Source organism: Pteronotus mesoamericanus, unplaced genomic scaffold (genome assembly GCF_021234165.1).
Source record: "Pteronotus mesoamericanus isolate MK-2021 breed Mesoamerican mustached bat unplaced genomic scaffold, CSHL_Meso_final contig_74, whole genome shotgun sequence".
NCBI classification, from domain to species: Eukaryota; Metazoa; Chordata; class Mammalia; order Chiroptera; family Mormoopidae; genus Pteronotus; species Pteronotus mesoamericanus.
This window is the reverse complement of record NW_026555247.1, coordinates 12,977,327-12,990,441: the sequence shown is the minus strand read 5'-3', so window position 1 is coordinate 12,990,441 and position 13,115 is coordinate 12,977,327. Positions and strand designations below refer to the sequence as shown.

The 13,115-nt window shown below is 37.7% G+C and overlaps 1 protein-coding gene across 3 annotated transcripts in view; it reads left to right on the top strand.

The window, feature by feature from the left end:
• LOC129078659 (desmocollin-2-like) overlaps positions 1-9,285 on the top strand; it is a 33,321-nt gene extending 24,036 nt beyond the window's left edge. For 2 of the 3 annotated variants that reach the window (XM_054583495.1, XM_054583494.1), the window contains exons 12-16: positions 2,984-3,211; positions 4,896-5,132; positions 5,507-5,631; positions 6,914-7,204; positions 7,859-9,285. In XM_054583495.1, coding sequence (XP_054439470.1) covers positions 2,984-3,211; positions 4,896-5,132; positions 5,507-5,631; positions 6,914-7,204; positions 7,859-8,056 — 1,079 coding nt within the window. In that variant the 3' untranslated portion in view covers positions 8,057-9,285. Of the gene's footprint in view, positions 1-2,983; positions 3,212-4,895; positions 5,133-5,506; positions 5,632-6,913; positions 7,205-7,725; positions 7,772-7,858 lie in introns of all 3 variants that reach the window. The other variant, XM_054583496.1, reaches the window with a different exon arrangement.
• The last annotated feature ends 3,830 nt before the right edge of the window (positions 9,286-13,115 follow it).

The window sequence follows — 13,115 nt, the reverse complement described above, 5'->3', positions numbered from 1 at the left end:
GGCCCCCCCCTTCCTTCTTGTCTCTGTTGATTTCTTTTCCTTTCAGTGTTGCTGGTCATATTTTCCTTGCATTTTTGCATTGTTGGTTAGGTTCCGCTTATAGGTGAGATCATATGGTATTTGTCTTTCGCCCCCTGGCTTATTTCGCTTAGCATGATGCTCTCCAGTTCCATCCATGCTGTCGCGAAGTTTACTAGTTCTTTTTTTCTTTCTGCTGAGTAGTATGGAAAATGCTTTAGATATTTCAGTTGCTTCTAAATTAATGAGAAATGCCTCATAATTTGTTGATTAAATTGATAAAGATGTAATCATTATTAATTAACTTCAACCAGTTAAAGACTGTTGAAGCCTCAGCTTCTCATGTGTCTTTGGTAAGACATATTTTTTGGTCAAATGCAAATATAAAAAAGAAAAATAATATGAAACTCAAATCCAGTATTTTTATATTTTGATAGCACTTGGCAAATGGTTTATTGATAGATGAGATAAAAATTACTGTCTGAAAGAAGAGATTTTTTCATTTATTTTATTTTATTTTTATTTTTGATTTTGGAGAGAAGGGAAGGGTAAGAGAAGGAGAGGGAGAGAAACATCGATGTGAGAGGAGAACATTGAATGGCTTCCCTCTTATGTACTCTCGCTGGAGACTGAACCTGCAACCCAGGCATGTGCCCTGTTCAGGAAATGAACCCACAACCTTTCAGTTTGCGGGAAGACTCCTAACGGACTGAACCACACTGGCCAGGGCTGGAATTAGAGATTTTGAATATAATTTTTTTCTATGTTCTTTACTGTTGTGGAAGAGTTAAAATAATTGAGGGATCAAATATTGTTTTTGAACTTAGTTGAGAGGCCCTATTAATCATCATTGTGGTATAAAATAAATGTGTAATAAAGCCTTTCCCATTTGCTTTAAGAAGGTAGGGGGATAGGTAATTACACATGTTTTTATTTTATTAACTGAGATAATATTAAATATACTTTTTTGTTTCTTCCCGTTTTTTTACCTTTTCCTAAAATCTATGCTGGCTAATTTCATTTGGGCCAGTCACAGGTATGCACAGATAACCAGGTGATCGTGAACAAAGAATTGGACGAATCACACAAACCAAGTAAAGCAAAGCAAGCAAGCTTTATGAAGGCTGGTACAGTCCGCAGTATATGGGAACAAGCTGATCCCCTGAATGGAGAAAGGCACCCTGTTGTTTGAGGGGCTAAATTTTATAAGGCTTTTTACTTCCCTATTCTTAATATACTTTATACTGCACTTATGTTAGGTGTTATGTAATTTTTCTGCTATGGTGCATAGCAGATTACCCATAGTTCTCCCTGATTGCCTAGTGGCTGTGGTTTTAAGTATTACTATGCTATTACAAGTCTATTTTCAGAATTCAGGGTATTGCTAAAGTGTCAGTGTCAGCCACTTACTCTATGCCAGCCTCCCAGGACTTCCTCATTTTTATTTTATCTATTGTCTCCAAGTCTCCTGCTGCAAGCCCAGTTACTTGTGGGGAGTGAGGTAATTATGTCAGGATCTCAGGCTGTCTGGCCCAAGTTGTCTGGCTCGCTTTCTTTAGCCTATTTTACATTTGCTGCAGGTACCTTTGGAACTTCCTCATTTCTAGCTCTTTGCCTGCCTCAGGGCCTTCTTGCTAATTCCCAATGGAAGACGTTCTCTCTTGGGAGCACTGACCTCTGGGCCACGCTCACTTCCCACCCTCCTACTACTCCAAAGCACCTGTTTCTTCTTTTTAAAACTCTCTCTCAAGGCTTCTATGTCTTTACTTTTCAACACATTCCCCTTTCCTATATGCTTTCTGCTTTTGCTAGCTTCTCCTCTCCTAAAGAGAGCTAGTTCAATTTGATTTCAATTTTGCTTTTTTTCTCAGTTGCTTCTCAGCCTACATTTTTGGCGATTTCACCCAGGTATCTTCTCTAGTATTGCTGAGTTTTAGGTTTCTATATTTGTTGTGTATTCCAAATATGGAGAGGAATGTATTTTCAGTTCTTTAAAATATTTAACAGGAAAGTTTCATGCACACAAATCACGGGACGATGGGGAATTCCTTTGACATGACTACATTTGGAATTAGTACTTACCCATATAGAATTACATTAATATTAATATTAGAAGGTGAGCATTGCATGCCTACACTCCAAAGAATAAGAGAGTATTATTTATTTCACTAACAGATGAAAAATGGCTGTGAAACACTGAGTTAGATACCTAAAATCTTTGATTTAAATGTTCTGTAACAATACTAATTATAATGTGCAAAAAGACTATAGTTTAATTTGCAACTCTAAATAGTTCATGGAAGGGAAATTGAAGCATTAGCACAGAAGTAGAAGAGCAAATACCGTAGGAACAGTACAATCAATCAGACTTGAATGGTAAGATTTGTGCTTTCAAATTTGTGTGTGAGCCCAGTGGAAAGAGATGTTCAAGACATCCAGCAGTCCCAGTTCTCAGAGAGAATGAGAAAGGACCACATAGCATGAGAGCAAGACAGGTTAAGAGGTGAGATTATTGTGTCCTGATAGAAAGTTTGCCACACAGATGAGATACCTACCTCTCTGCTTTCCCTTCATTGTGTCTAGACTATGGTTGTGCATCCTGTGTTTTTTAATTTTTAAATTTCCTTGTGCTTTTAAATATACCAGAAATGTCCTTGTTTGTACTTTCCTTCCTTTCCCTTTTTAAAAGGTAGTCAAAACTCATATCTGTAACAGTTTCCATGTGAAGTATGGCTATTTAGTGAATGAATGACAAATCTCAATAGCAGTTATTGTTTGTAAAACTCATTTGAAAGTGATAATATTTTACTTTTAACATTTCTAAAGACATAACCTATTACCACTTGTCACTGTCATTTATATGTTATAGGTGCTTAATAAGTATATTTTTAAAAATCTTTAATGTGCAATTTTCTAGTCATAACATAAAACATTAAAAAACTGCATTTATATATTAATTTTCTAGGTGGGAGAACATGTACTGGGACACTGGGAATCATACTTGAAGATGTGAATGATAATGGCCCGTTAATACCGAAACAGACAGTGGTGATCTGCAAAACCGTCATGTCCTCTGCGGTACTTGTTGCTTTCGATCCCGATGACCCTATAAATGGCCCACCCTTTAGCTTCAGTTTGGAGGGTGATTCTGACTCAAATATACACACAATGTGGAGACTGACAGCAATCAATGGTATGTATATCTAACCATTACATCATCCTTTTCAACATCAGGACGTCTAAAATCCTTTTTCTTTTTAAATTTTTTAAATTAAATTTCGTGGTGTAACATTATATAAATTTCAGGTGTACAATCAAGGTGTGATTTCCTCCCATCATAATATATTTGATCCTCTTTAACCCTGTTCATCTTCCCCCAACCCTAACATACTTCTTTCTTGATGAGATAGAAGAATAATTCATTAGGTGGGAACCGCTAGTGAAAAAAGGCAGATTTCTCAGTTTTAGGGTGGTGGGACTTGGGTCCCTCTGGTGCTAAGGATTCCCTTAAGAGTCATGTGAATTCTTATTTTCATTCTTGCTCCACATACACACACCCTTAGACTAGGTCTAATATAATCACTTCCTGACTTGGGTAACTCCCACTTCATGGATTCTTGCCATGCTAATTAATGGTTCTATAATGAGTCCCCCAGGAAGCAGCTCTGAGACAATGTTTGTCAGGCAGAATATTTAGTAAAGAGTTTGCTTGGCATCACTGGCTGGGACAGGAAGTGAAGCAGGACGGGGCAAAGAGATCAAACTGCAGCTCCAGCCAAGGAACAGTCTCAGCTGACCCCATGGGAGTCTATTATGATGGGAGACTGAGCTAACTGGCTCTTCAAGGTGTCTCCAACTTGAGTCTCTTTACTTTCTCCTTGCTCGTTCAGTGGGCTGGGCTACTGTGAAAGACGTGACAGGAGAGCACAATCTCTAAAGCTGCTGCTGTCTCCCAAGCAGCTAGGATAGTAAGTCCCTGATTGCAAGGGGATCTGGATGTGTGTCACAGTGTCCACCATACTTTCCTCTCTCTGCTGCAGTGGCTTCTGACCATTTCTTCTCTATCATTTTCTACTTGGGATTCTCCCCTAACTCGGCTCCTCGTCTATATTTCTGCCTTTAAGCACAATGATAGCTATGGTGACAAGAATGGCGAAAGTAAAGGGGACCTCTGTCCGTAACACCACTGCATTGCTCTCTGCATCAGCTCTTAACTCCATTCTCCATCTCCTGACTGGACTGCCCGTGGGCCCGATGTCCTGGTCTCCCTGTGCTCCAGCTTTCGTAACTCACAGTCCATTAAGCTGAATGGGGTTTGTGTTTAAAATGCTATGGAATAATTTCCAACCCCAGGCTTTCAATGGATAGTCTTCAGTTTCCCATTATGGCAAATTAGAAAAAAAAAAGTTTTTGAATAAAGGTAAAGAAAAGAGGATGGAGGAAGAAAAAGAAAGCCATATAGAAGTTAAGGCACTGTGTCTAGAATTTCAGACTATTATGAAATAATAATCTGATGCATCATGTAAAAGAAAATATACACTGAATGATTACATTAAAGTTTTTAAAGCTATGATAAAAACCAATCTCTTAACAAGTTTATTAGGAATGGAAGAATTTATGAACAGATAAATGTATTATTATAAAAACCAAAAGACCTTTTTTTAAGAGGCATCAGAGACAAACTTTTATACACAGCATGTTTGCAACAGCTATAGATTAGAACAACTCAGTCCACTCACATTTACAGTCTGGTAGCACTTGAGCTACAAGTGGAAATACCCATTTGTAGAGAAATTCAGTGGTTATCTTACCACTATTTATTTATGCTCAGGAGAATTCAATGGCATTCTGTAATGCTTGCTTTTATTTTCTTTCAGATACAGCAGCACGTCTTTTGTATCAAAATGATCCTCCATTTGGACCATATATTGTACCAGTCAGAGTTACAGACAAACATGGCTTGTCACACGTCACATCATTAGATGTTATAATTTGTGACTGTGTTACTGAAAATGACTGCACGCTTCGCGTGGTTCCAGCGGCTGGTAAAGCGGAAATGAAACTTGGACCATGGGCCATCCTTGCAATACTTTTGGGCATAGCCTTGTTATGTTGTGAGTCCCTTTGTGAATTCAAATAATAACCTCTAAAATAACTTTCAAGACACATTCTTAGATAAACACTGTTATCTATAACCGTGTGTATAGAGCAGTATTCTTATATAACATACACATTTAATTTATATATTGAAAGTGCATTTATTTATAGTTCTGTTACCGCAGCATAAACAAAATTTAACATAGAATTACAACATTTAGCATGCCCTTGTGGCCTCTGTGGTTAAGGCAGATTTTTCTATTGTATATGCTAATTTTACACAAGCCGTCGTGTATGCACTTTCTGGAAAGCTGTCTTTGTATTAGGCGTCATACATTAATTGCTTCACACTGTTTTATGGTAAACTCAAGTTATTTCTCTCATCATCTAGGTATCCTATTTACCTTAGTCTGTACGACTTCCGGGGCAGCCAAAAAGCAAAAAGAACTTCCTGAGGATTTGGCTCAGCAGAACCTCATTATTTCAAACACGGAAGCTCCTGGAGATGACAAAGTGGTAAGTAGTTTGTCTTTTAAAAATAAATACGAAGGATGAATTGGCCTAACCACCTACTGTTATATTTTCAGAACAAAGTTCTTTTGCAAGTTCAGGTAACTTGCTATAAATAAAAATGCCATCAGTTCCATGGAACATATAAAATGATGTCAATTGCCATGGTAATAGATGGCATCTCAATTTAACCATATAGTGTTACTTAATGATAAAATTCCTTTAGCATGTCAATGTTATTTTCTACTTCAAATGTTTCATGATTTAAACTTTAGATCCAGTCTTTTTAATAAATTGAAACTATTGTTTGTGTTGTAAAAGTGTTTCATTTAACTATTATCACAGATCACTAACATAATTGTGTTAATTTTTTTTTATGTCAACAGCAATAAAATGACTATAAGCTTTGATCAGTGTGAGAAGAATTTTAATGGAGTCTTTCGGACTCTAATGTGGGTTAGAAAGGAGACTTAGGTCAAATATATGAAACAGCAATGCCAGCCATTTACTACATTGACTCAACTTTGATTTCTAGCCTAGTGTGTTGATGAGGAACAAGGAATTCTCAACAAAAAGCATAATTGATGATTAGAGCAGGAACAATTTACAAAACAAAAGGATGTTGGCATCTAGGGAGGTAATGGAAAAAAAAAAACTTGGGGGCCAAACACAACAGAAAATTAGTGGCCAAAACTCTTGTATTCTTACTTTCCCCGCTGATGTATTTTTATTATTTTTATTTATTTAGCTCACAAAGACTTATTATTGCAGTTTAGATTTTTATGGAACTTTATTTCTATTATTTTTGTTTTAGTTGCAGGGGAACTAGATTTGGTACTGAATAAAAAGACTGATCATTATTTCTGGGTTTTTCCTAGTCAGGCGAAGGGGGATGCTTTTAAACTAAGCAGCGTAAATACACGTGAGACAATAGTACTGGCAACCTGACTTTGAGGTGTGAGACACTGGAAGGTTTTAGGAACTGAGGTTGTACAGTATTCTAAGGAGTTTTTAAAGACATGTATATTAAGCTTTTCTTTTTGTCTCAAGGTGTAAGCCACTTGACATCTGCAATTTGCTTCTTATATTGACCACCACATGAATACTAGCATTACAATAGTTAGGTACTCAGTATTGCCAAGGCAGACATAGTGCCTGCCCTCAGAGAGCTTACCTTCTAGCTTAAAAATTCAGGGCATTATCTGCAAGGTTTGTTCTTTTTCTTCTCTCTCTCTCTCTCTTTTTTTTTGATCTTCTCCTTTCTCTAATGCAAAGTGTTTTGTTTCAGTGTTATGCAAATGGCTTCACAACAAATGCTGTGTGCAGTTCCAATCAGGGTGTTTGTGGCACCATGGGATCAGGAGTGAAAAATGGAGGGCAGGAGATCATTGAAATGGTGAAAGAAGGACACCAGACCTTGGAATCATGCCAGGGGGCTGGACATCATCACACACTGGAGTCCTGTAAGGGAGGTGGACAGCGCCCCCTGGATCCCTGCAGGGGAGGATACGTGGAGACAGACAGCTACAGACACGCATACTCCGAGTGGCGTAATTTCACTCAGCCCCGCCTTGGTGAAGTGAGTTTCCCTAAGTGTCCTACAAATCTATTTTGATTTCTTTTCAGCTTTCTAAATGATTATAATTTAATGGCCTGACCTTTATTTTTAATTATTAGTCTACTAATTGGAAAATTGTTTTCCTTGATTGTGATCTTAGTTATATTCAGATGTGAAGTATACATTTCCCTCACATGATATTTGGCTTTTGGTTCTTTTTGAAATAATGTGAGATATTTTTCTCATGATTTTTTGTTAAGATTTGCCACCTGACAAGTCAAATCTTAGAAATCAAAAGTGTGATGCCAGGCGATTCCAGCCTGTATAGCTACTATGCAAACCTGGAAAGATCTGAACCTGCACAGTTTAGGATCAGTTTAAGGATGCATTTCACTTTAGCCATAATTTTAAGAGGGAAAGCAGTGACTCAAAGTGACACTTGTCTGCTTGAGTCACATATGTGGCTTTTAGAAACATGCTATGTAGTGAATTTATAGTGTGATTTATGATACAGACCAATTATATGCATTTTTTATATGTAGGAATCCATTAGAGGACACACTCTGATTAAAAATTTAACAATCAAAGGTAAATCAAAGCTATTATTTTTATGTTAGTAAGTTTTGGTGTTTTAAATCATCATAATAAAATATATTGTGTTTTCCCCCTTGGCAGAAGGTGCAGTTGTGTAATCAGGGCGACAATCATAAACATGCTGAAGACTACATCCTTAAGTACAACTATGAAGGAAAAGGATCCATGGCTGGTTCTGTAGGCTGTTGCAGTGAACGGCAAGAAGAAGATGGGCTTGAATTTTTGGATCATTTGGAACCCAAATTTAGGACACTAGCAGAAGTGTGTGTAAAGAGATGAGCGCATCGTAATAAGTCTACAAAAGCCAGTGGCCTTATCACCTTTTCCCTTTTTTAAAAAAATTAAATGTCATTAAAAAAAAAAAGAAGACACTGTGCTTTGGACTACCCCCTTGTTTTGATGGGATATCTTTAAGGAAATGCACATTTACTGAGAAATGCTATCAATAAGTGCACAGATTTCCCAATTCTTAATGTACTTTTCAATTACTTGTATTCCACCCAAGGAGACCTACAGAAACAGAAATGTTAAGGAAGTCTGCATTATTGTTTACATTTGGGTTTGATGACAACAACCCATCTGTAGTGCAATCAAATATAACAAGTCTGTATCATAGACTACTTAAAGTATAACCTAATAGAAAATTATCTTGCTTTAATGTGATCTCCAACTCCTTAGTGAATTAATTAATTGTTTGTGAGGTGCTTGAAGTCTGTTCTCTAAGTGTTCTTGGTACTGTTTTATTCTTATAACATGACCTTTCTTCATAATGCAAAGGGAGATTCCCAGCCAGGCACTGTTAGAACAATTCCATTTTGGTGGAGTTGCATTTCTAGGTTGTGCTCTATATAAAACCTTGCACTGAATCTACATTTCCTCTGTTACCCACCTTGTCAGAAAAATTTAAGCTCAAAAAAATGCTTTAAGAATGTATTTTTAATCCTGCAAAGATTTAGTCTCTTTCTTTCTCCCTTCCTCACTCCCTCCCTTCCTTCCTCCTTCCTCCTCCCTTTCTTTCTCTCCGTTTCCCACTCTCCTGTTCATTTCTCCCCCCGGCATTCTCTCCCCTTTGTTTTTGAGTATGTTTACTGGGGTTGGAAAATCTAAATTTTTTTAAAGCCATCTTTTTTATTCTTCTCTTATAAAGTGATTTATTCTGTTTCTGTTTTATGTGAAGGCATATATTCTTGGTTTCCCTTAAAAATCAATGTAATGTTGACTTCATTGTTTCAAATATCTTGGTGTTTGCTCCATTACCTATTTAACAAAGAACCTTTAATGTTGCCTTTGAAATTGTGGAAATGTGTGATTTTTTTAAATTAAATGCAACTTTCTATGTTAACAAAAGGAATAGTGAAATTAAAATTGGGATGTGGCTATTTTGTATATAATAGAATATTTATAGTTCATATCTTTAATGCAAGGATATAGTTTATAAATGCAACATAGTGATGATTTTTAAAATAAATTTCGAAAGACAGGGATTGTGAAAGCTCTCTAAAACAGCTATTTTATAACTTTTTAAATGACATGGCTAGTCATATGTTTGTGTGTGTAAAGTTATTTTTTAATAATTTAAGATTACAGTTTTTAACAATGTAGAGCAAACTATTTAAATTTTGAGACAATTTAAGACAAAATTAAACTTAATAGCCAACCAAATTCCAGGCCAATTTTCATGGCCGATTTCAGTTAATGAATTTTCTATGTATGTTAACTATATGGACATTTTAAATGTATTTCTAATATTTATGATTATTAGTAATATGCCTATCCTACACTCACAAGGTTGGCTTATAACACTTTTTTTGAGGATTAACATTAGGTAATTATTTAATAATCAACTTGTCTTTTCAATAGTTGCATTACTGCTCAGTCAAATACGTTATTTTTCAGTTATTTTTAATAAATCATGTACAAAATTCTTGTATATTACTGATTATGAAAAAGTAAATCAAGTAGTTTTTAAAAATTAGTTTGAGATTATTAGTCATGGGTGTGGTAGGAGCTTATGGGATTTTATTTTGTTACTTAGAGAACTGAGTCTTTTCTTTGGAATCCTTTTTTATATTTTTTAAAATTTTAAAGTTGGATTTGATCCATTGTTATAATTTTTCTGTTCTAAAGATTGTGATGCTATGGGATATTGGTTAAGTTGCATAATTTCTCTTGTGTCTGGTTTTATTTAATCATAAAATGGGGAATAATAATAGAACTCTTTTCCTAAGATGACTGTAAGACATTCGAATAAAAAATGGGTTTTAAGCATAAAAGTCACCCAGCGTGATCTGCCTAAAAGGCACTCCAAATAATACTAAATGATTTTAAATAAGTCACACGTGCAACCTATGTCATATCAAGAAAATAAGATAATGGGAAGGGGTTATTTTGACTTTAGAATATTTGTCAATTGGGTATGTATCTCATAATGTTCCCTTGACTGGGTATGTGTTTGATGGTTCAGGACATACATTACAAAGATTGCTAGGGCACCAGCAAAGGATTGCCTAGTTTGAAATACTGTAGACTAATTAGATATAAAGAAGCATCTCCACTTCTTAAAATGGGTGCTAATTCTAGAGCCCTATAACAATGTACATGCATAAGATTCCTCCTGTCAAGCTCTTCCTGAGCAGTTCTCCTAGCTTTGCTGCTAGAGGGATGGTTTACCACAGAGGCAAGCAATTACTTGCCTGGGAGTTGAAGTCTCTTTGGCAGTTTCCATTGAAACACTAAGTGCCAAGACGCTGGAGAGAATGCCTTGATGCTAACTCCACCCTTACTAGCTGTGGAACTTCAGAAGTCACACTTTAAGTCTAATGTCTTTACTTGTATGACCTGCTTGAGGGAGTTGGAGGAGTCTACTTCATAGTTTTGTTGTCAGAGAGTTAATCCATGAAAAAAGTTGGCACAGAGTTAGCAGTCAATATACGAGGGGGCCCCAAAACAGCAGGACTGACTGACTTGGCCTAACTTCCTTTCCTTCCTTCCTTCCTTCCTTCCTTCCTTCCTTCCTTCCTTCCTTCCTTCCTTCCTTCCATCCTTTTTATTCTTTCTCTCTCATTCTTTCGTGTTAAAGAATAGTTTTCTTTCTTTTTTTTTTTTAGCCTTGGTATGAAATAATTTTTATTGGTGTCATGGATAGTTCATTGTCAGTCTCTGGGGCAGTGCTTGAAAAATTGGCAATTCTTTTAGCTCTCTGCCACCCATGAGTGAACCCATCAGCTATTTAATGGGGTCAACATTTAGCTTAGCCCAGCTAGGTTCTACATCTTCCCCTGAAAGCAGGAAGTTCCAAGCCCCTACTTTTGACAAAGAGTATGAATGTTGCTGTCAAGAAGGCAGAGGTGGATCCAGAAGCTTATAGAATTTTGAGGGCCTTCTTTAAGAAAAAAGAATACATCTCCCCTCCTCCCCCGAAAAAAAAAATATTACAGAAAACAGTTGACCGTGGGAACACTTTGCTAGGTCTTTTTTGTCAGGGGCTGGTGCAAACAAGAAGCTGTGACACACAAACTTTGTTAGCTTCATTGTAAATGGCTTTTTCAGAAAGTGGGTAGAACATACCAGAATTCTTAAATCTAACTATCTCAGAAAAGTCGAATGTTTTCTGATGGTCCATGGTTGGCCAACATGATTCCATAAATATGTTTCATAGTTAGGCATTTACTTATTCACTAATTAGTCTGAATTATTATGCAAATTCCCCATATGCAGTTACAACTGTGCTCTTTGGAAATGCTCAGCAAAAGCCTGTACAAAAGCAATGTGACCTGTGGATTTTGCTTTTTATTTTCTTATTCCATTTGCCATATTTACCAGTTAGTTCTCAAGTGCGCTGTTGATACCAAAAGATGCCTGTCTGGACGAGGACAGGAAAAGGTGGGGCCACTGGAGAGATGGAGCTGGGAGCTGCTTCTGCAGCAAGCCACGCTCCTTGGGTCTCAGTGGGGCACAGACAATACCTTCGTGAACAGCCTGGGGCCATGACAAGGACATTGTGTTTCGCAGCCCTTCCAGGCACTGTGAAGCCATGGTGTTCCTTACTTCTGGAGGTTCTTGGATTCCCAGTCAGGGCACATGCCCATGGGGTGTGGAGATCCTCATGCTCAGATACTCCCCCTACCTCACCCCTCCCTGCCCTGCTAGGGCAATCTGGGTGTTGCCTAAGATGCTGTCCTTGGCACTGCCTGAGGAACCATACTAGGGGCTGCCTGAGAGGCTGGGTGAAGTTTTCAGGGTCCTCTTACTATGTCAGTGGGCCCTGAGTATGAACAACAAGCTGCTTGTGGGAACTAGGACTTGGGTGGGATAACGTGGAGTTAACCAAGCACTACAGGCATCTCCCCTGCCCCTGAGCAAGAATAGTTTTCTTTAAAAAAAAAAAAAGTTTATTTTTATAGAGGGGGAAAGGAGGGGAAAAGAGAGGGAGAGAAACATCAATGTGGGTTTGCCTCTTGTGCGCTCCTGACTGGGGACCTGGCCAACAATCCAGGCATGTGCTCTACTGGGAATCAAACCAGTGGCTCTTTGGTTTGCAGGCCGGCACTCACTCCACTGAGCCACACCAGCCAGGGAGGAATTTATTTATAAAAAGTTTTTATTTATTCATACATGATTAACAGTCACCTTCAAAGTACTCTCCATTTGATGTAGTATGTTTACTGAGACACTTCTTTCCACTGCTCAAAACAATTTTTGAACTCACTGATTTTGATGCCTTCTAGTGCTTCTGCCATTGTTTTACTACTTCCACATGGACAAAATTTTTACCTTTGAGGACTTTTTTCATCCAGGGAAACAAAAAAAATGTCGCTCAGGGTGAGATCAGATGAATAGGGAGGGTGGAGCAGGGGGGTCATGCCATTTTTGCTCAAAAACTGAACACTCAGCATGGTGTAGGTTGGTTTGCTCATAAACCACCCATCATGAAATGGGCAAAGGCATTGAAAGAATCTTCAAAAAAATTCACTGAAGCTGAATGTAACCTCTTACAACAACACCAGCTGGTACACTGATAACAGATGGGTTCCTAGAACACTCACCTAGCGGGGGAAGCCTGTACTACAAGGGACTGCCCTCCAGAAGGTAATTCCAATTTTTGAGTCCCCCCTTGTATGTAAGTTAGCTGCTACTACTAGTTTATGAGAAGAGGACACTGTAGTTGGGCATAATCATAGGTCCAATATCCATCCACTTTGCTTTACAGCTGACATTTTGCCATGGCATTGCGTTCATCTTTCCCAAAAGCTTGACCAGTATTGTTACTGTGATGGCCTTTGGGAACCTCATGGCTGATAACAACTTTCAGGTCTCTCGTTCTTGGCATTCCGGAAGC